This window comes from Pipistrellus kuhlii, unplaced genomic scaffold (genome assembly GCF_014108245.1).
Source record: "Pipistrellus kuhlii isolate mPipKuh1 unplaced genomic scaffold, mPipKuh1.p scaffold_m20_p_8, whole genome shotgun sequence".
Lineage (NCBI taxonomy): Eukaryota > Metazoa > Chordata > Mammalia > Chiroptera > Vespertilionidae > Pipistrellus > Pipistrellus kuhlii.
Genome location: NW_023425584.1, coordinates 31,536,701 through 31,558,297, shown reverse-complemented (window position 1 = coordinate 31,558,297; position 21,597 = coordinate 31,536,701). Strand labels below are relative to the sequence as shown.

General features: G+C 52.5%; 1 protein-coding gene across 5 annotated transcripts in view; it reads right to left on the bottom strand.

Moving 5' to 3' along the window:
* Positions 1 to 21,597, bottom strand: part of P4HA2 (prolyl 4-hydroxylase subunit alpha 2) — a 34,844-nt gene that overhangs the window by 595 nt on the left and 12,652 nt on the right. For 2 of the 5 annotated variants that reach the window (XM_036423948.2, XM_036423950.2), the window contains exons 6-15: positions 20,596 to 20,733; positions 15,040 to 15,279; positions 13,391 to 13,584; positions 12,229 to 12,405; positions 8,865 to 8,935; positions 8,556 to 8,655; positions 4,953 to 5,006; positions 4,422 to 4,481; positions 2,325 to 2,393; positions 1,909 to 2,005 (exon numbers count right to left, since the gene is read on the bottom strand). In XM_036423948.2, the coding sequence (XP_036279841.1) occupies positions 1,909 to 2,005; positions 2,325 to 2,393; positions 4,422 to 4,481; positions 4,953 to 5,006; positions 8,556 to 8,655; positions 8,865 to 8,935; positions 12,229 to 12,405; positions 13,391 to 13,584; positions 15,040 to 15,279; positions 20,596 to 20,733 (1,200 nt within the window). Of the gene's footprint in view, positions 1 to 1,908; positions 2,006 to 2,324; positions 2,394 to 4,306; positions 4,373 to 4,421; positions 4,482 to 4,952; positions 5,007 to 8,555; positions 8,656 to 8,864; positions 8,936 to 12,228; positions 12,406 to 13,390; positions 13,585 to 15,039; positions 15,280 to 20,595; positions 20,734 to 21,597 lie in introns of all 5 variants that reach the window. The other 3 variants (XM_036423946.2, XM_045576388.1, XM_036423951.1) reach the window with 2 other exon arrangements.

Genomic DNA, 21,597 nt, shown 5'->3' with positions numbered 1-21,597 from the left:
GCTAGTGAGGAAGACATATGCATAAACAGATCATTGTACAAAAGTCTGTCAGTTGACAGAAGCTATGTGTAAGGTTGCCATAGAAACAGAGCCAAAGGGCATCGAACCATTTGAGGGAAGAAGAGACCATAGAGCTGGGCATGAAGCTGGAGAGGCGTTATCCAGGGAAGAAATGGACAGACGATGATGGTTCCTAGATCAAGAGGGTCCAGGAAGTGAGAACAGGCTGAGAAAGACATCAAGGCAGGAATCACCCTGGTGTGTGATAAGGACCCCAGCCAAGTCGATGTTATTAGAAATGGGTGGGTAGGAACTGAGAGGTAGGAGAAGAGGGAGAGGAAGCCTGTCAAGATGGTGGAGGGCCTGGGCTGTGTGCCAATGGATCCCATAGGGGTGCTGTGTGTAGCCAAATGGTCAGCTAAAACAGTGTCTCAAATTCGCATGAACCATGATTTCATTCCTCAACAGTCTCTTTCACAATGGATACAAGTTTATTCCAGTGCACCACAGAATTCATGGAACATTTTAAATGTGTTAACGTAAGGTAATACAGGTACTTTGTTTAAAAGAATCAAATTGTTGCTCAGCTGGTGTGGCTCAATGGTTCGATCCCTAGTCAGGACACATGCCCAGGTTGCAAATTCAATTCCCAGCAGGGGGCGTGCAGGAGGCAACCGATCAATGATTCTCTCTCATCATTGATGTTTTCTCTTTCTCTCTCTCTGAAATCAATAAAAATATATTTTTTAAATCAAATTGTGTACAAAACTTATAATTATAAAACAGCAATCTTCTTCCTGCCTCTTCCCACTACCAATCCCCCCTTCCATTAGATATTCAACTTCTTCATTTGTCTTCTGATATTTATCCTCATTTTTCTAAATAACATGGTCATAGTGCTATTTCTTGACTTTTGATTTTAGAATTCTTTTATTTTACCTCTAAAACACATACTTATTACCTCCTATATACTCAATACAATTAAATCACAGGTTTTAGTTACATGACTATTCAGTATTTACATTGTTATGGCATGTAAATATTGCTCACACATGAGCCACCTAATAGATCCTACTTATATTTCCTTTCTTGTACAACTTTTTTCCCCCCTGATCAGCAACTGCCTCGATTTTCATTTTTATTTGCTCAATTTTTTGTGAACCTATCAATATTTATCTCCAAAACTCTCCAGGAGGGCATTAAACTCATCTCTTTTCTGATCACTTCCTGTTACACGCTGGTTCAAGCCTCTCCATGGCTCACCACAGCTGCTTGCTCAAGCTTCAGCCTCTGCAGTTTGGTTCCAGCCTCCAGCCTCATCCCTTGGTCCCTGGGCCATAGGCCTCCCCATAGCCAAGGGACAAAGGAAGCCCGTCCCCACACCTGTGGTGCTGATCGTAGCCTGTGCCTTGTTCCCCATGCCTTGCTTGCCTGGGACACCCCTTCCCCTCTTTGATTCCAATTGTTCCCCCAGGGGCCCCTCCCAACCCTGGCCAGAGCCCGTCGCTCTGGGGCGCCCGCCATCCTGGACCTCTGATGCGTGTCTAGCTGTCCTTTCTCAGGGCCCCCTTGGCTCTCTTGGCATCTCTGAGAGTGACTTCAGAGAGTTGTGTGGGCACATACCCAGCTGAATGGTTGGGTGGCACTATCAGTTAGCAGGATTTAAAAAAAAATTTAAAAACATCCTTGCTCCTGCTTCTGCCCAAGACATGCCTTGTATTGTAAATTCAACTAATATACTTTTAATATAAGGGGGGGGGGGGTGCGGTGCAGGGATGGGACTCAAAAAGGAGGACAGTATGGCTTTGTGGAAATCTGGCGGCAGTTGTCTCCCAGCTCAGAGTCCAAGGACGACCACGAGAGCCCGCCGAGGCCACCAAGGCCAGCGGCACTCCCGAAGCCACTCACCCCACTTGCAGCCCACAAGCACGGGGCAGGCAGCGTGTCTCGTTCGGTAGTCACCTTCCCCACTCCGCAAGAGGTTGTACCAGAATACTGCTGTGCCCTGGGAAAAGGAAACAGCCTATCAGACAACTTCCTTAGAGACTGGGCCCTCCCTGAGCAGAAACACCCTCTCTTTCCCGTGCACAGGGGACAGGGCTCTGGGCCTCCAATGAGAGAGGAAAGTTCCCCAGCAAGCACCTTCCCTTCACAGGGAGTTGGCCTGCAAACCTCCCCCCGCCCCCCATCCCTTCTCCCCAGATGGAAACTGAGGCCACAAGATCAGAGTGTAGGCAGGAAGTAGGAGTCAAGCAGGCCGAGGAACGGGACTGGGGACCGTAAAGCCCGGCTTCCACGTCAGAGCCCCGAGAACCAGAACTTACCTTCTTAGGCCAAATGGCAGCCCCCAGATCAGGGAAGACAGTGGCGCCACCAGCTTCTACGTCGCTCATCTGCGGATACAAGGCACAGAGCTTGGTCCTTCCACCCGAGGATCTCAGAGCAACTGAGCCACAGAGGACACGACACGGCGTGCAGACCAGCCTCCGCTGGACATGAGCAGCACGGCTTGGAGGCTCTGCTCCTCAGCCAACCCTCCAGCGAAGAGAAGCTTTTCCCTGACCCTGCTTAATCCGTTCGGCTCATCAGGACAGTCCCAGTGCCCTGGGCACGCAAGGGCTGTAGGGGAGTCTCACATCCCCGCTGTGCTCAGAGGGTAACAATCTAAATCTCAGAAAATGCCCGCCTGACCTCCAGCCCTTGCATCCCCATTAGGCCTGGGCCTTGCCTAAGCCACTAAACCCATGAGCTACCCTGACCATCTGTGGCCCGCACTGTGGCCTCTGGCTCCCAAACTTGCTCTAGTTAGTCAGGCACCTTCCCTGGGCCACTGTTTGGGATGGTAGGGCGTTATCTCTCCAGAGGCCCTGCTTTCTCCCATGGTAAGACCCCAAACTAACCAGGACACAAATTTCATGGAAGGGAGGCTGCACGCATGCCCACAAAGTGGGCCTCTGCTCACGCCCAAAGCACCACTTCTTTCTCGTCTGGCTCTCTCACTTCAAGTTTTTGCCTGTAATGTAATAGTATTTGCGGCTAATAAATATTTCCACAGGACACATACCAGACAGACTGAAGGGCACTTGACAGACAGGGGAAATGAATAACATGAAAACCCCTGATGGTGACAGCCTGGGGATCAAATCCAGACTCTTTTTTTCTAGAACCCGGAGCCCTGTCAGTCTCACCAGCCTCTCCCTCCAGCCACTATCATCAATTCATGCCTCCAAGCCACCACCCTTTCTCTATTTTTCCAACATCCCACGCTCCTTCTCTCTTCCAGGTCTCCACACACTCCCTCCTCTGCCAGAAACCAAGCTTCACCGACTATTTTCCACTCAACCTTCAAGTCTCAGTATTGACATGTTCCTTCCCCAGGGAGGCCTTCTCTGAGCACTAACCCCGGGCGAATGTCTTCAAAGCACTTGTCACCATGGCAATGAAACAATTACCTCTCCTCCGTTTAAAATAAGCCTCGTATTATTAGACCGTCAGCCTTACAAGAGAGACCACACGTGTCCTGCTCACCAGCGTGTTCATGGCGGTCCCCAGCACATAAAAGCCACACAATAAAAACTTAAATGAGAAACCAGAGGGAAATATGGACTCAGGCATCTGTCTCTGAACTTCTTGACCACATCTATGCCTCTTTAGGGCCAGCCCTCTCGGCAGAGGGGGCAGGAAACTGTGGCTCATGGGAGGAAAACCCAATGTCCTGAGGCTGGGAGACAGGATGCCACGTTTGGGGAAACAAAGGCAGCTTTCATGGAAGCACTTCACAGCGACTTCCTCACTCTGCTGCCAAGGGGAGAACTTTGCCCAGATGAGCACTGGGCCCATCAAAAAAGGAGCCAGGGCCCTAGCCAGTTTTGCTCAGTGGATAGAGCATTGACCTACGCATCAAAGGGTCCCGGGTTCGATTCCGGTCAAGGGCACGCTCCTTGGTTGCAGGCTCCTCCCTGGCCCGGGCCCTGGTTGGAGCTCATGCAGGAGGCAACCAATGGGTGTGCTTCTCTCACATCGATATTTCTGTCTTTCCCTCTCTCCTCCACTCTCTCCAAAATCAATGGAAAAATATACTCAGGCGAGGATTCACAAACAAACAAAACAAGAAGCCAGGGTTGTGAAGGTCCTGGGGGTCAGGGGGTGCCCATAGGTAAAAACAAAGGCCAACTCTCTACTCCGGCCAAGAAGGGCCGAGCCTCTGAGCAACGCCGGTGGCATCAGCCCGGACAGGTGTGGCTATTAAGAGCTTTTTGGACCCAGACTCCTCTTAAGGCTCACACACCACACACGTCATACTCACGTAGTTTAAGAATGTGGCCACACGGTTCCCCGTCCCTAAATGCTTGAAAACATCTTGCTCATCGTTCTATAAAATCAAGTGAGAGTAAACAGGCGGCCCTGGCCCCGATACTTACATAGTTAAGAAACGTCGCTAACCTATTCCCCTCTGTTTTGAGGCCGCTGTCAAAAGGACGCTGCAACAAACAACAACTTTCACCCAGGTTTGCAACTGTCTTCACCCCCCCCCCCACCCCCGCCACTCCACTGGGGCTAAAAGGGTCGGGGAAGGCAATAAGTGTGCGCTCCACCATCAGCCTGGACCATGGGCCAAGGCTGCCTGGAAGGGTACGGGGTGGGGGGCAGGATCAGCTTTCAGAGACCCAGTGAGTTCCTCTGCCGGACAGTCAGGGCAGAGAGTGGCAGGGACAGGCAGGAAGAACACCCCCCCACGTCCCAGGGGAAGCAGCCAGGGCTCTGCAGGCCCTGGTTCCAGACTGGGCTTCTCCGGTAACAAAGAGTTGGCCCTGGTGAGGCGGGAGGGGGGGGCGAGGGGGGATGGGGAAGAATGGACGCTGATGGGAAGGCTGAAGTGCTTCTAGAAGCTCCAGCCTTCTCAAACCAGCTGGAAGGGGTCCCTCTGAAAGCACCGGTGATGTGGGCCTTACCCTAGAGAAGTCAAAGTGTGGCTCGTACTGTCCTCCCATTCCGTAATTAGCAACCTGGAGGGAAATTACAACGTTGGACCTCATCAGCAACAGGAACATGAACAGCCCAAAACAGCCCATGCCCCCAGGGGTACTATCTTCCCAGGTAACAACGAGAACCGCCTGAACCCCCAAAACCAGAACCCACAAGCCCAGCCTCTGTAAGGTAGAAGGTAACCATGCCCGGCCAGCACAGGCCAGAGCAAAGGCTGCAACCGTGTCTGCCGCTAGAGGGAGAGTCAGGCTGCAGCACCAATGTGGTTTCCCAAACAGAACACGGCCCCTGCGGAGTAGCTCCTGCCCTGCAGGGACACGCAGAGGGCAGCAGAGGGAGCCCTTGAGACAGGCCTCGGCCCAAGCCCTGTTTGGGAGATAATGAAAAGGTAATTCAGAGGAAAGCCAACAGCAAACTCAAGATTGGGATTTCTTCTTTTTAATACTAGTTTGGGATCTTCTCAGTGCCTGGCACTGCTCCTGCCACGTCTGTCACTGTGCCCACAGAGGGACAAATCCCTCCATCCCTCAGCTGTCCACCGCACGGAGTACTCTGCCTCCAAGTGAAGCAGCGGGACACGGGCGGCCAGCTGCAGGCGGCCAGGGCTGCGGCCGGACCTCGGCTGCCCCTGCAGGAGCTTGGGCCGGGAACAGAAGCCGAGCCACCTCGCTGCAGCAACCACCGGGTGTCATTCCTGGGATCGGAAACAGTAAGTGCCTTTGTGAATAGTTTATCGGCACAATGTAAGTCCTAAATCACAACAGTTACATTAGCATCAGGAGATGCGCTCAGTATGAAAGCTGACCGATCAAGTGGCACCATCCTGTCCATCTGGGAACACGTGGCTACTGTGCCTTACCAAAACCCGAAAACCCGGTGGGCTCGGTTATTAGTCCTCAGAAAATTGGTACTTATAGTGTGCTCTTCTCGGCGATTTCAACCGCCAGGTGAAAAATGCTGCACAGCTTTTTCTACGGAGGCCCTCAGACCTGGGGGAGGGCCGGGAGGGTGACTTTACAAGAGAGAATCCTCCTTTTGGAGCATAAACAATATCTGTGTCATGGGATGAAGTGCAGAATTTGGGCAGCATGACTTTTGGTCTCCACAAAAATAAACACTTTGATATGAAGAATCAGGAGATGAAGAAATGCTGCCGTCCACTGCTTCAGCCTTCAGGATCCCCATGCCCTACACACCCAGCCACCTTGTTGTTGGTGCAGAAGGCCGAGGCAACAGGTGGCCCGAAGGCTAGAGATGCCTCTAAGGAGGGAAACGCTAGAGCAGTGGACGAAGTGACGGTACACGTGCTTTTTCTGTGGACCCGCTCTCGTCGAGAACTTAAGAGAAAATTTTACACATGACTGTGATCACCGTGCCACTGCGTGCGGGAAAATTCCATCACGCCTGTCGCTGGAGCTGTGGGGCAGGACTGTGCTTCCCAGCACTTGCACGTTCCCAGGGAGTGAGAGGAGCCGCATTGCTCTGGCTGGCTTATCTTTTAACAGTTGGGGACCCACATGTGATCCTGGTGCTAAAGCTATTGCACCTACACTATCTAATACTGTTCCCAAATAGTGCAAAGTGTCGTGAAAACTCCTGGATGTGCAGCACTCTGAACAAACTCCGATCCCCAGACTCATACCTTTGATAACAAGCAACTGCACATCAAAACTGATTCCTGTGAGGAGGAAGTCTTTTGAACTTTTAGAGTCAGTCATTTGAAAGATCAGGGTTTTTATGATGCAGAGATCAGAGTGAAGACAGAAAAAAAAAAAAAGTTTGAGCCCAGCAGGCATGTCTCAGTGGTTGAACGTCAATTTATGAACCAGGAGGTCACAGTTCAATTCCCGGTCAGGGCACATGCCTTGGGTTGCAGGCTCAGTTCTCAGTGTGGGGTGTACAGGAGGCAGCTGATCAAGGATTCTCTCTCATCACTGATGTTTCTGTCTCTCTCTCCCTCTCCCTTCCCTTCTGAAATCAATTTTCTTTTTAAGTTAAAAACCCATTTTTTTGGTGAGGCTGAGACATTGAGTTAGAAGTGTCTTCAATCTCAGAGAATTCCAGCAGTGTAGACTCTCTCCCTCCATTGGGCCCTCATCCAATTCACAACAAAACCTCAACAGCAAACACTCAACTACAGCTGGAAAAATGTCGACAAGTAGCAGAGGAACCAGCTCCTTTCCAGAAGCCTGTAGCATTCCACAGGGACCTGCTGTGCGTGTATCACACTGCAGGTGGTCCCGTGGAGTAAGCACTCAGAGACAGATGCTGAAGCCCAGGTCCCTGTCCCCAGACCATGTAGGATCAAAGCTTGCAGCACTGCTGGCTGGCAAAGGAAGTGCCAAGACAGCACTAAAAACAAAGCAGACAAACATGACTCTGTTGGTTTTGTCACCAAAAGGCTGACAGTTCAATTGCTGGTCAGAGCACATGTCCACGTTGTGGGTTCGGTCCCCAGTCAAGATGTGTATGGGAGGCAACTGATCGATGTTTCTCTTTCACATTGATCTCTCTCCCCGCTCCTTCCCTCTCTCTCTAAAATCAATAAAAAATATAGTTTTTTAAAAAAACTGTGATTTCATACATATCCATGAAGATGACTTTCAAATTTGTTTCTAATTGGAGAGAGAGAGAGAGAGGGAGAGAGGGAGAGAGGGAGAGAGGGAGAGAGGGAGGGAGGGAGGGAGGGAGGGAGGGAGAGAGAGAGAGAGAGAGAGAGAGAGAGAGAGAGAGAGAGAAAGAGAGAGAATTTGCTTGGGTGTGTCCAGGCACAAGTTCAGAGAATCGTTTCCAAATCATCTTCACTTAAATATTCTAATAAGCTCTCTGACTGGTCAGACCCAAATATAAAGCCTACAGGTGAAGAGTGAGGTCCTTAAACATGTAGAAACTCTGGCCAAACAGATCCAGGAGATTCTAGAAAAATGCCAGTGTCTGACAGCGTCTCAGGCCATCACTGTACAACAAAACCCACAAGTTCCGACGTTCGGAAAATGGCCAGCACTGACTTGAACTCAATAGACTGAGGTTTCATCATTAGGAGCTTCATCCAAAACTTCCCAGCCAAGTGCTGCCACGTGTTCACAATCACCTTCGCAATGGGCAGGGAGCCAGGCTCCACAGCGGGCACTTAGAAAAAGCCCTCCACCTTCACCAGCCAACTGGGCCAGGCCGCTCACTCCTATCAATGTACCACAGGGCACTTTACCTCCAAGGACCTCTGCCCGGGACTCAGCCCCACGCCCTCTGAGGGTGCTTATAGTTTTCTCTTTGAGAGGTGTCCCTGGAACAACTCAGGGTTTCAGCTTCTGTATTCAGGAAGGACAAGAATGGGCCTGCCAGGCCCACCACTGACCTCTAGCTCCTAGTCACATAGAAGACAATCTATATTTGCTGAATGTTAACTGTTGAATGCCGCAGGCATGCTTAATTCTGGCTTCCCCAGGTGACGTCACTCCATAGTCACAGCAGTATGCAGTCATGCAGCTTATCGAACAGGCCTCCCTCAGCCTGGACCCGGTATCCAGGAATACCCCTGCCCAAACCCAGGTCCCAGGGACCAGCCGTACCTGCAACAACTCTGCAGTCTTTACTGTTAGCCCTGTGATGTGCTCCATCCGACGGTTCACTCGAGCCACCACGGGATCATCGTCCTCCTCCAGCCAGGAGCTAAGGCGAAAGAGGGCGAGCCAGAGAGGAGGGGAAGCCGGGCGTGGGTGAGGTCCTGCACTCTCTCCCCAGAGGCAGCGTGGGTGAGGGCTCGAGGCGGGGAGGTAGGACACACGAAGCCACCCTCCCTCAAGGAACCCCCGGGCAGGGCCTGGGAGGCCCAGGAGGTGGGGCCCGAACCGTCACCCTGCCCCATCGCCTCTGCTGACCTTTTGGAAACCCTGTAGCTGGCCACAGTGAGGACGCCGGTCTTGGGATCACGAACAGTGGCTCGTGCGAGCTGGAAGGCAGAGAGAGAGGACAGGCTCAGCCTTCTTTGTTTTCCTCGAGAGACTGGGACCAGATCTGCCAGTGAGGGAAGAAGGTCTGCAGACAACGGCTCTAGCCGAGGCCCCATCATCCTGCAAGGCAGGCCGGTGAGGTCGTCTGGAGCTTCCACGTCGGCTCTGCTGTCAGACCCTGGCCACTGACCTGCTCCGTCCCCACCCGCCCTTGTTGCCACTCAGGTGGGCGCTGTCTGCAGAGTTATGCCAATGGGGTAGGCTTGTCCATCCATCCATCTTCCCGGGCAGCCCCCTTTCCCACCAGGCCCCCGTACCACCCCTGCCTGAGCACAGCCTGTGCGTGGCTGCTCCCGCCATTCAGACTGGGCCAGCGTCCCTGCGTCTCAGCCTGGCCGAGCCCACAGTCCTGCTAAGCTCAGGGGCCTCCTCTGCCAAGAAACAGACCTAACCAGCCCCCTGCCGCCCCCGCTCACACTGGCTCCACTGCTGCAGGAGCACTTACAGGAGGCATGGATTCCACTCCCTTAGGGAAAGTCTCCAAAGGCCAGATGGTAGAATTGGGACGTAAGTGAACTGCTGCCTGGAAGCCAGCCACCTCACATACACACGTGTACACTTCACATACACGCACAGCCCTCACCTACCTCATCCCTCCCCGTCTCCACTCTCCGGGAAGGACCTGCTGCTCCCAGCCAGCCCCCAGGGCTTCAGCTGTAGACTGTCCTAATGAGCTCACGTGGGCGGGACCACAGACCCAGATGTCACACCCCAACTTCCCCTGAATCCCAATAAACACCGCCTGAGTGCCTCGGGCATGCTTGGCACTGTGCTGGGTCACTAACACGTGGCCCCTGCCCTCATACAACCGAGGAAGGCAGAGAACTAGCTGGGTAACTGCAGCACCGCATGGGGAGAGCTGGGAGGGGGCACGCTCAATGTCAGTGGGAGCCCAGTCTGCAGGGTCAGGAATGGTTTCCTGCAGGAGGGGATCGTGTAGCTGAGACTTGAAGGGTAAGCAGGAGTCAGCCAAGAGGGGAGCATTACAGGAAGAAGGAAGGAACGGCAATGCAGAGGGCCAGGGATGAAAATGGGGGTGGTGCTATGTCTGTGGGTTATTAGTTAGACATAAGAGAACAGGCTAAAGGGGCAAGTGTGTGTGCGTGAGGTTGGGGGTGGGGGCTGGAGGGGAGGCCTGGGTCTAGATGTGACCTGGTGGCGAATCACAAACAGGGACGGCTTTCATTCAGGGCAGGGACACTCATAGCCTGAATGTAAGCAGCAGCCCTGCGGACACCTTGTGCACAGTTGTGTAAGGAGGAACCACAGTGGGAACAAGGAGGCCAGCGGGGAAGACAAGGCAGAAGTGAGGGCAAGGAGTGCTGGTAGTCTGGGCAGGGGGAGCAGAAGGGGTGGAGAGGAGCAGATGGACCAGGTCAGGAGGTGCGATCAACCAACCGGACACTCTGCTGCCCTCGCACGTTCTGGCAGGACGGCCGGTGCACCGGACGGGGGCTCCTCCCTGGTGACAACTGTGGGGGCAGCTAGACCCTGACCAAGCATCAGAGCCTCCCTGCCGCCCGCCGCCCTGACCTGTCAGCTGGGCGCCGCTCCCGGGACCGACGGGCTATTCTGAAAACAGACTGGGGGCCCCGGCAGCTGCGAGCATTCCCCGCCCGCCAAGGGAGCTCCTGGGCCCCACTTCAAAGCCGGCTGCGCATCCATCCGCACCGGCTCCGGAAGAGGCGTGGCCAGCACTGCGGCTCTCACACGGCTCCTGCTCAAAGACAGGTTTTCTCAGCATCCTCTGGGGTTGTTCAGAGAGTCGAAGCAAAAATTTTGTCTTCTTCGTAATATTCATTGTTCCTTTGTTTTCAATGCCTTAGGGAGCTGCCCAGAACTTGTGGAGCATTGAAATAAGAGGCATCCTTGTCTTGTAACCAACTGGGAATTCTCCTGGTATTTCACTGCTAAGTGTGCAGTTGGCTATCAGTTTTGTATATGTGTCATCATACGGTAAAGTTACCTTTCTATTTCTAGTTCATAAAAGACTTGCTTCCATGTGACATCTTCTGTGTGTGTGTGTGTGTAACAGGGTGCACGCATGCACATGTGTGGCAGGAGGCACGTGCATGTGTGCACCCTGTTACACACACACACACACACACACACACACACACACACACACACACACGTTTCACTGCCCGGGTCTAAGGAACACGTGAGGAATTTCTCAGGAGATTCTGACACAGCCGAGGGATATGGCAGCAAGCAGTTCTCTTTGAAAGATGTCACATGGAAGCAAGTCTTTTATGAACTAGAAATAGAAAGGTAACTTTACCATATGATGACACAAATACAAAACTGATAGCCAACTGCACACTTAGCAGTGAAATACCAGGAGAATTCCCAGTTGGTTACAAGACAAGGATGCCTCTTATTTCAATGCTCCACAAGTTCTGGGCAGCTCACTAAGGCATTAAAAACAAAGGAACTATAAATATTACGAAGAAGACAAAATCTTTGATACGACTCTCTGAACTACCCAAGAGAATGGGTTGAAGACCGAAAGGGAGTGAGGAGTGAGCTCAGGGACAGGCTGTGACCTGCATGAGTCTCAGTTTCCGCGTGGGGAGGAGGAACAGAAGGACACGGCCCGCTTAGCAGACCTAACACTGAGGACAGGGCCTGTCACACTCAGGAACTCGGTCAACATTGGCTATTACTATGAAATATACAACCAACAGTTCAGCATATCAACGCAAACTAATATAACAATGCGACTAGTAAAAATATAACTACGAAGAAACAAAGCGAAGTTACAGAAAACTACCTAGGAGTAAACGTAAGGAGGAATACGCAGGGCTTGATGAAGACTGCGGTAAGAGATATGATCAGTGAGGACACCCAGAAGGCACCTGGAGGAGAAGACTCGATGATGGAACAATGATCCCTCTTCTCCTGTGCAGCCCTGACCAGGACTCCACGGGACCCTGCCGGCAGCACCTCCGACAATCTCACCCACACACGCCAGCTCCCACAGGTGAGCGCCTGCCCGGCCCCTGTGTGCCTCTAGCCTCGCAGCTGTGCTCTGCTCAGCTGACCCGGTCGTCCACATCGGCTCCTCAGTCTTCTTCCCCACCGTACCCACAAGGTCACCCTGAGTCTGCAGCACCTCAGCACCCCCGCAGCGGGCTCATGCTGGGCACCGGCCACGGCCAGCTGGGGAAGCGACGAACCGCCCACGGCGCCAGGAATGAGTGACCCGAGAAGGGCCTGCAGAGACACCCACTTTGGGCTTTGCGATGTCCTTGATCCTCTGGATTTCCTCGTCAGACATGACGTCGTAGTACCGGACGATGTGCGGGCTGTCCCACTCGTCCTCCTCTTTGAAGGGGGCGATGAGCAGCTGGGGCGTCCTGTTGCCATCGTGGTACCTACAGAAGAGCCTCTTCTGCCTCTTGGGTGTCTGGGGAGCACAGAGCGACAGCCCTGAGCTGAGGGAGTCCTGATCCCTGCCCCAGGCTGGCTGGCGGCAGACGCTGGTCTCACACTCTGTGTCCAGCAGCTCCTCCCCACCCCCCCCCCCCCCCCCCGCCACCACCACAGAAGAAAGCAAAACCCCTCAGCTTGATGGCATAAAATGACACCCCAAACATCAGGCAAGGTTTCCTCTTTCCCACGTTCCGTGGCACAGGGCAACCCCAACCTTTTTCACGGAGATGTGAGCAGGTGGAAAGGGCTGGGGCATGGGGAGCCTTCCCAGGGGGAAGGGCCAGTGGGAGCGAGGCGCTCGGGCCTGGAAACGGCCCAGACTGCCCACACCTGAGCCTCCCTGAGGAAGCACTAGGATCCCAGGGCCCTCAAGGCCAAGGATACCCGACACCAAATTCTAGCAACTGCTGAGACCCAGCAACTGTCCTGTCTCTACCACAGAGACCAGCACTTCCCTTGGGGCCTGAGCGTCCACACTCAGGGTTTTCTTCCCAACGGAAACCGGCATGCTGGGGTGGGGAGGGAAGCTCAGAAATAAAGCAGTGTTTCCCAAAGTGTGGTATGCGTACCCCCCGGGGTACGGGAAGAGTTTGGTGGGGGTACGCATTGCACCGGAGTTTGGTGGGGATATGCACTGCACCGTGCTTAGCTGCACCTAATTCTATGTTCTCATGAGTATGAGGGGTACTCAGCGTTACGAAAATTATAGAAGGGGTACACATGTGTCAAAAGTTTGGGAAACACTGAAGAGGATTGAAAACCTGCCCGAGATATGAGGAAGAAAGTTTCCCGTCCTTTGTCTCAAACAGCGTCCACACTGTCACCCTCAGCGGATACTACAAAGAACTAGGGAAGATGCTGAAAAATGACCCCCAGAGAAACTTCCTCCCCAAATCTGCCTGTCCAGAGCCGAAGCCCGGGTCCACAGCCCGGGCCCCTGGTCCCCCCACAAGTCTCACCAGTTTGACACCCTCCCCCCGGCAGAGGCTCTCGTAGACGTCCCTCTCGGGCAGGTAGTCCGCAGGCCTCTCGTAGACGCCGTCCTGGGGCGCCTGTCCAGCTGCTGTCTGATTTGATGCCGTTTTTCCTCTTTCTTCCTCCAGCAGCTGTTCAAAATAGCGCAGGTTCCCTCCAGCTCGGTCATGGCTCGGGTCTAGGAAAGGCAAAGAACAAGGAGGAAAAGGAAACCGCAAACATCTGTCAGGTCGTTTAGAGAAATGATTCTGTAAGCAGCGTCTCCCTCAGCAGCTCACTGGCAGGCAGCGTCCTGCCTTCCACGGCACCTCACCGGGGTTCGCCGGCCAGAGCAGAAAATGCAACAGATGTCCTCTCTGCTCTGCTCGGTGACGAGGAAGAAGCAACAAAGGGGGGCACCCTTGGCTGGCTACTGAGGCGGCCGTCCTCTCCGGCCTCCCTGGAGGTCCCAAGCACACAGATCCGGAGTCCCGCCTCCTCTCCCGCCTGGGCTGTGTGCCAGTGACACCTGTCCCCTCGAGTGCACCCCCTCCCCTGGTGACCACATCGCGTGCGGGCCCAGCGAGAAGGCGGGCTGAAGTCCTGGCAAAACGAAGAGCTCCGTGACACTGCCACCACCTCACAACACGAGGAGCACGTGGGGCGTGGTTACTGTGCCCCTCGGACAAGGAAACTCAAGCCCGAAGGTTTCCCGACTCCCTGACCCAGGCTCTTACTAACATGACAGAACCTACAAAGCTCTCTTCCCACGTCAGTCTTGCTGGACACTCTTCTGCTAGTTGACATCAGATGCGTGAAAAGCATCAGCAGAAGAAAAGTCTTTGCTGGTCTGTGAAATTCCAGACTGTGATGTTTCCACGTTACTAAAAGGATGCTTTATTTAGTTAGTTAGTTAAGTTACTTAGTCCTCACCCCAGGATATTTTTCCATTGATTTTTAGAGTGAAGGGAGAGAGGGAGGGAAAGAAGAAGAAGGAGTGGGAGAAAGAAAAACTACGTGAGAGAGAAACAACGACTGGGTTGCCTCCTGCACATGCCCCAACTGGAACCAAACCTGCAACCCAGGTACCAGCAATTGACCCTGTGACCCTCTAACCACGAAGCTACACCGGCCAGGGCAAAAAACAGTGCTTTGATCTCCTTCAGTCCCATAGCACAAGAGACCCAAAACACTAATGCCATGGCAAGTCCACCAGTTAGGCCTCAGGCCTCTCTACCTATAGGGTCAGGTCACTGTCACTGCAGCAACCATGGAGTACAGCTTACTCTCCCACCGAAGTACTAACCAGGCCCAACGCTGCTTAGCTTCCGAGATCGGGCGCGTTCAGGGTGGTATGGCCGTAGACTACAGCTTACTCTCAAACTACAGTGACACCCCCATTCTGCGTAAGAGCAGGTGCTCATAAAAGCAGCGCCGGATTCCTAAAACGAAGGAGGATTCCCTCAACAGAACTGAGTTGGTTAAGGAGCTAGCTGGTCGCTGGGCTGGGTCCAAAAGCAGCGAGGCATTCGTCTCTGCCAGTGGACAGGTCAGACTGGCTCAATCCCAAGAGAATGGCCAGGTGGTGGCCAGTAGAGTTACCAGTCCTGCCGGCTGCCCACCCCCACCCGACCTTCCCCTGGAACCTCCTTACCCAGGGAGAGCAGGCGGCGGGTGAGCTCCAGGGCGCGGCGCAGGTCGCCCAGCTGGAAGACGGCGTAGCTCAGGTAGTCCAGCACTTGGGCCTTGGTGGTGACGGCCTCCTCCCCAGCGTCCAGCTGCTTCAGCACCTGCTCCATCCACAGCACCGTGTGGTAATAGTCACCCTCGTTGTAGGCCGAGCGGCCCATGCCAAAGCAGTCGTCTGCACTCATCACCGCCTGGTACTTGGTTCCTGCAGCAGGACAGGCAAACGCTCAGGCACCAAAAAGCCTCTGGGTCAGCGTCAGAGATGGCCACGTCGAGGAGGCCTGGGCCGCTGGCTGGCAGCATCAGCCCAGCAGAGCCTTACCAGGGCTTCAGACCACACACCACAAAGGGCCATGGCTACAGTGAGCACCTTGGGTTGGGGCTCACAGCCGATCTCCTAGCCTCAGGCTCCCCTTCTCCCAGGGGGAAGGGGCCTTTGCTACAGAGGAGCCCAGGAAACCCACCGAGAAGTAGCTTTCAGGAGAGCAGGAGTGTCCTGTGAGCCACACAGAAGGTACCTGCTGGGCAGCTGGACATGTGAGTCTGGAGAGTTAAAGAAATTAGTTGAACATAAAAAACAGAACTTGGGTGGCATCTGAAGCCATGGATGAGGATAACTGCTTCTGGGAAGAGTCTGAGGAAACAGTAGGAAGGTAGCTAAGACCAGAGCCGCAGGATGCACCTATACGGAAAGGACAGAGGAAGAATAACACCGGGATGGACCTAAGACAGTGGTCGGCAAACTAAGGCTCACAAGCCACATGCGGCTCTTTGGCCCTTTAAGTGTGGCTCTTCCACAAAATACCACGTGCGGGCACGCATGTACAGTGCAATTGAAACTTCTTGGCCCATGTGCAGAAGTCGGTTTTCAGCTCTCCAAAGAAATTTCAATCGTTGTACTGTTGCTATTTGGCTCTGTTGACTAATGAGTTTGCCAACCACTGACCTAAGAGGTAAAAGAAAAAGAAGGAGCAAGGGCCATGAGACAGACACCAAGCGAGGCCAAGTGCCAAGGCTGCAGTGCCAGCTTTGGCCGTTAGGTGGCAGGGAACTTGCTGAGCATCATTTCAGCAGGTCTGGAAAGTCGGCAACTAAGTAATTGCGGGTTCCACACATATATGGCTTCAGTTGAATTTTTAGGTTTGCAGACGTAGTACAAATGTAAAACACATTTTGTTATTTGATAGTTGGCTATTCAGCTGTTAATCAGTAAAAAAAGTTTTTTGATCTGTTTTGTAGTTTTCGTTTGGCGTTCGTTGAAAAATGGAAAATCAAAAGGAACATTTTCGTCATATTTTGCTTTTTTATTTCCGCAAAGGGAAAAACGCATCACAAGCTCATAAAAAGTTATGTGCTGTTTATGGTGACGAAGCCTTAAAAGAACGGCAGTGTCAAAATTGGTTTGCCAAATTTCGTTCTGGTGATTTTTCACTCAAAGATGAAAAACGCTCTGGTCGTCCAGTTGAAGTTGATGACGCCCTAATCAAAGCAATAATCAATTCGGACTGTCACAGTACAACACGTGAGATTGCAGAGAAGCTTCATGTATCACATACATGCATTGAAAATCACTTGAAACAACTTGGCTATGTTCAAAAACTCGATACATGGGTTCCTCACGAACTGAAAGAATCACAGTTAACGCAACGCATTAGCAGCTGCGATTTGCTAAAGAAACGTAATGAAAATGATCCATTTTAAAACGACTGATAACTGGCGATGAAAAATGGGTTGTTTACAACAATATCAAGCGGAAAAGATCGTGGAGCAGGCCAGGTGAACCAACTCAAACAACATCAAAAGCTGATATTCATCAAAAGAAGGTTTTGTTATCAGTTTGGTGGGATTACAAAGGAATTGTCTACTTTGAACTCTTACCACCCAACCGAACGATCAATTCTGATGTCTACATTGAACAACTAACGAAATTAAACAATGCAGTTGAAGAAAAGCGGCCCGAATTGACAAATCGAAAAGGTGTTGTATTCCATCATGACAATGCAAGGCCACACACATCTTTGGTCACTCGGCAAAAATTAATGGAGCTTGGTTGGGATGTTTTGCCACATCCACCATATAGTCCTGACCTTGAACCATCTGATTACTTTTTGTTTTGATCTTTACAAAACTCCTTGAATGGTAAAAATTTCAATAATGATGATGATGTCAAATCGTACCTGATTCAGTTTTTTGCTAATAAAAACCAGAAGTTTTTTGAACGTGGGATTATGATGCTGCCTGAAAGATGGCAAAAGGTCATTGATCAAAATGGGCAATACATTACAGAATAAAGTTATTTAGTTCCATGAAAAAATTGTCTTTGATGTTTAAAAAATCCGCAATTACTTAGTTGCCGACCCAATAGTTTAAAATCAAGACGATGTGGTGTGTTAGCCGGGGGAGATGCAGGCTTTAAGGTGGGGCAAGGGGGGAGGGTCCGTGCGTGTGCTCCTCAGAGAACAATGAAAGCAGGTCCTATGGAGAGCAAGAAGGAGCTGTGACCCCCCTCCCCGCCCTGGGAAACAAGGAGCTTCCCTACAACCCTGCTAACGGTCACTGGGACACGGCTGACATGGAAGAGCTGCCTCTTAGTGGGCTCTTTCTTACCAAGATGGGGCTCTGCATAGAATGAGACCCCTGCTGCAAAGGGTTGGCTGCTTCGGAGACTAGAGCCTGCTGGCCCTGGTGGTTCGGGAACAATGTTGGGGACAGTACATACAAGATGGAGCCAGCAGGCAGGCCAGAGCCTCTGTGTCAGGGCAGGCGGCTCCTTGAGCCCCTGTCCATGCTCCACGGACCTCCACAGAGCTCCCCTGCTCTGTGGGTCCTGGAACACGCATTGATGAAGGCAGTGTAACACAGCTGAGAGGGCTGGGGCTCTGGGTCAGGGACAGGGTGGGTTTCAGATGGCACCCACCTGCTGTGTGACTACGGACAAGTTACTCAGCCTCTCGGAGTCTTTGTTCTCTTATCTCTAAATAGAGATAATAACATCGATTTTGGAGAATTTGTGCCAAGGATTCAAAGAAACTATGTGTGAAGATATCTCCTGTGATCCCTAGGATTATAATTATCTATAGCTCTTATCGACATGTCTCACAGACGCCAGGAATGTAACAAATGATTCACAGATACTCAGCATCTTCCCAGAAGCCAACCTTATCTACTGTGCTCCCTGGAGTGCCAGCTGAGCTGACTGAGCGCTGAGGGCAATCAGACATGGAGCCCGCCGATGTGGGTGAAGGTGCTCCTGCAGGGGGCGCGGGGTGAACAGAGGAGCGGAGTGGTGAGGAAGCTTAGCCCGGTCAATGGGCAGAGCGGTCAATGGGCCAGAGAGATAAGGCCCTGAGGACCTCAAACACCACGTGTAGGAGGAACTTAGGTTTAGCCCTGAATTGACCACTCGTAGGAGTGAGCTGGAGATACACAAGTCATGATGGTACTTCCACAACACAATGGAGAAGGAAGTGATCAGAGGCTGGAGTCAGCGCCTCCAAGTACAGAAGACATCAGGGAGGTGGAACCTACAGGCCTTAGGATTCTGGTTCTGGCAGCCAATGGATGGAGGTGCCTTTTTTTTGATGGGAGAAAACTAGCTCTTTATTTTTCTTTTAATCTTTATTGTTGAAAGTGTTACATATGTTCCCTGTTTTCCCCCATCGGCCCCATCCAGCCCACCCCACACCCCACCCCAGACCTTCACCATCCCACCGTCTGCATCCATGGGTTATGCATATATGAATACAAGATCTTTGGTTGATTATCTCCCACCTACCCACCCTCCCCCACCTTCCCTCCGAGATTCCACACTCTCTTCCATGCTTCCATATCTCTGGACCCACTCCATTCATCAGTTTATTTTGTTGATTAGATTCTACATATGAATGAGATCATGTGACACTTGTCTTTCTCTGACTGACTAGTTTCACTTAACATGATACTCTCCAGGTCTGGATGGAGGTGTTTTTTGCTGAGATAAAGGGTGAGGGAGAGGGATAGACAGCTGTAAGAAGGATGAGGATTTTAGTTTGGGACATGTGAATTTTGAGGAGCCCAATGGAACATCCCAGTAGAGATGTCCCATAGGCATTTGCCTACACTGGCTGGAAGCTCAGGAGACAAGCCATGACAAGGAACACTGATCTGATGTCATCCGTGTACAGGTGATACCTCAAATGATGGAAACGGCTGGGCTCACTTGGAGAAGGTATGTAGGGAGGACATGAGATAGGGCTGGAATTCTAGGGAACAACTCCCTCCACCTCTCACTCCTCTAGGACACAGACGGGTCTGTTAACTGAAGGTAAAAGACCATTGCCTGGTGGTTCCCTCTTCTCACTGTTCTGAGCTGCCTTCTCTCTGGTCTCGTGGCCTGGGTGTCTAAAGAGAAGCCTACACCCCAAAGTGCTGGTTCACAGACTTCTCAGTACTAGGGCTTTAGGCCTTGACCACCCAACAACAGAGAGCCTCCTTCTCCCACAAACCACGATTCCTGCGCTCATATCTCCTCCAGGGACCCCCTGGGTGAGGCGGCATCCAAGGTTTAATGGAGTCTAACTGAGTTCTGAGTTTATTGGCCTCTAATGGCCCCCCAAACCCAATATATCTTCCATGTCTTCTTATAAATACACAGGGGCAATCAGTGGGAAAAGGGCCTCAGGGGTGGGAGGAGGGGGTGAGACAGAGAGAGAGAGAAAACACACACACACACACACACACACAACAGACTATGACCACAGAGGCCAAAAGAGAAAGGGCAGAGATCAGTGTCCCAGAATCCAAAGGAAGGGGGAATATCAGGAAGAAAGAGGCCATCGGTGTTTCACATGCTGCAGAAAAGTTAAAGAACTTCATGCCTGAAAGCGGTCCCCTGGTTTTACAGGCTGACTGGCCACTGGTGACCTTACAGCTACAGGATTGGTGGACAGGAGGGGGGAGGGGGAGGCCAAACTTTGTGCGTTCAGAGGGCATGGGAATCAAGGAAGAGGGGAGAAACTAGATGTCTGCTCAGCAGCTCCACTAGGAGGGAAAAGAACTGGATCAGTGGTAGACACTCAGAAGGGCCTTGGATCCTGAGGGAAGGTTTGTGAGATGAGCTAGAACAGAGCTGTGTGTGAGCTCAGGGGTCGGTAGGGCCCGGAGCGGTACACACAGAATGAAAGGGACAGAACTGCAACTGAGGGCACATGGGACACAGGATGGGAGTCAAGAGATCAGTCTTGGGCAAGAAGAAATCAAAGGGAAGGGGCAGAGGTGGGTCTGGGCAGAGCCTCAGCTTTCTCTGAGGTACAGGAGAGGAACTGGCCGATACAGGGAGGGAGGCTGTGGGCCATGGCTCTGGGAAGAGGCTTCCATGGGAAGGGGAGACTGACACCCACTGGAAACCTGAGAGGCTCTTCCCCAGAGGTGATGGGCCACCTGCGGGAGAGACCACAAGCGGGCAGTGGCTCCAACCCCGTGCAGACCCTGTAGCAGAACCACAGGCTGGACTGGACAGGCACAGCCCAGAGTGGCGAGTTACCTGGGAGCTCCCCTTTGGAAATCGTGTCTGGGTCCAGCTTGTACGTGTCCTGAAGCCTCATCAGGGCCTTGGCAGCGCCTGTTTCGTCCTCGTCAGTGGGGAAGAACTGCCGCTGAACAGAGAGGTTGGCAATAAAACCTTCCAAGTAAGAGAGTGAGAACAAGAAGTTACCCTTGATCCAGGGGCAGAATTCCACCTGAGACCAGAAAGGGTCTCACTGGAGGGTCTCTGCAATGTCCCTGCTCCTCCATCAAAGGCTATTTCCCTTCCACCAGGAAGCCCTCCCAATGGCCCCAGTCCATGGAGACCTCTCCTTTCTTGCTCCTCACTGTAGTGCTGTTCTTTTGGAAATGAACAGAAGGATGGCCCCATGTATTGGTTGACATGGGGGAGTCTTGGCTCCAGAGCACTCAGTCTGACCAGTGGACACGGGGAGATGGAGGCCAGACAGGGCAGCTAAGAGGGGAATCAGGGAGGCCCTGCTGGCCACTCAGGGGAAAATGAGTCACGTGGAAAACCTGGATCCAGGAATATTGGGCTGACCACGTAAACACAGACTGCTAGCCTTAGTCTCAAGTTTGAGGAGCCCAAGGGATAGAGGTAGTCTCCTCAGGGAGCCCAACTGACCACTCATTACTGACCACCGGCTCTTATCATCCGGAAAAATGATGATGGCAGTCCTAGAGGTGTAGTACTATCTGCAGCCCCTGGATTAGAGACCAGGTATCCTGGACCAGCCCATCATAGTTCTGAGACCATATTGAGCCTTGCTCTGCTCTCTAGGGCACTCCCCCACACCCAGACCTGCTGTGACCACAGGGCAGGAGCTCCCCAACTGTAGTGCTCAAGACCACATCCTGGAGGCTGGGGGAGTCCCCGACCTCAGAAGTACCCCAAGGAGGCTGTTCTGGGACTGCAAGCCGTCGCTGTAAAGCAAGATCTGCACCTCTTGCAGCCTCAGGACTCCAACAGGAGGAAGAACCTTCGTGCAGGTTGCAATTC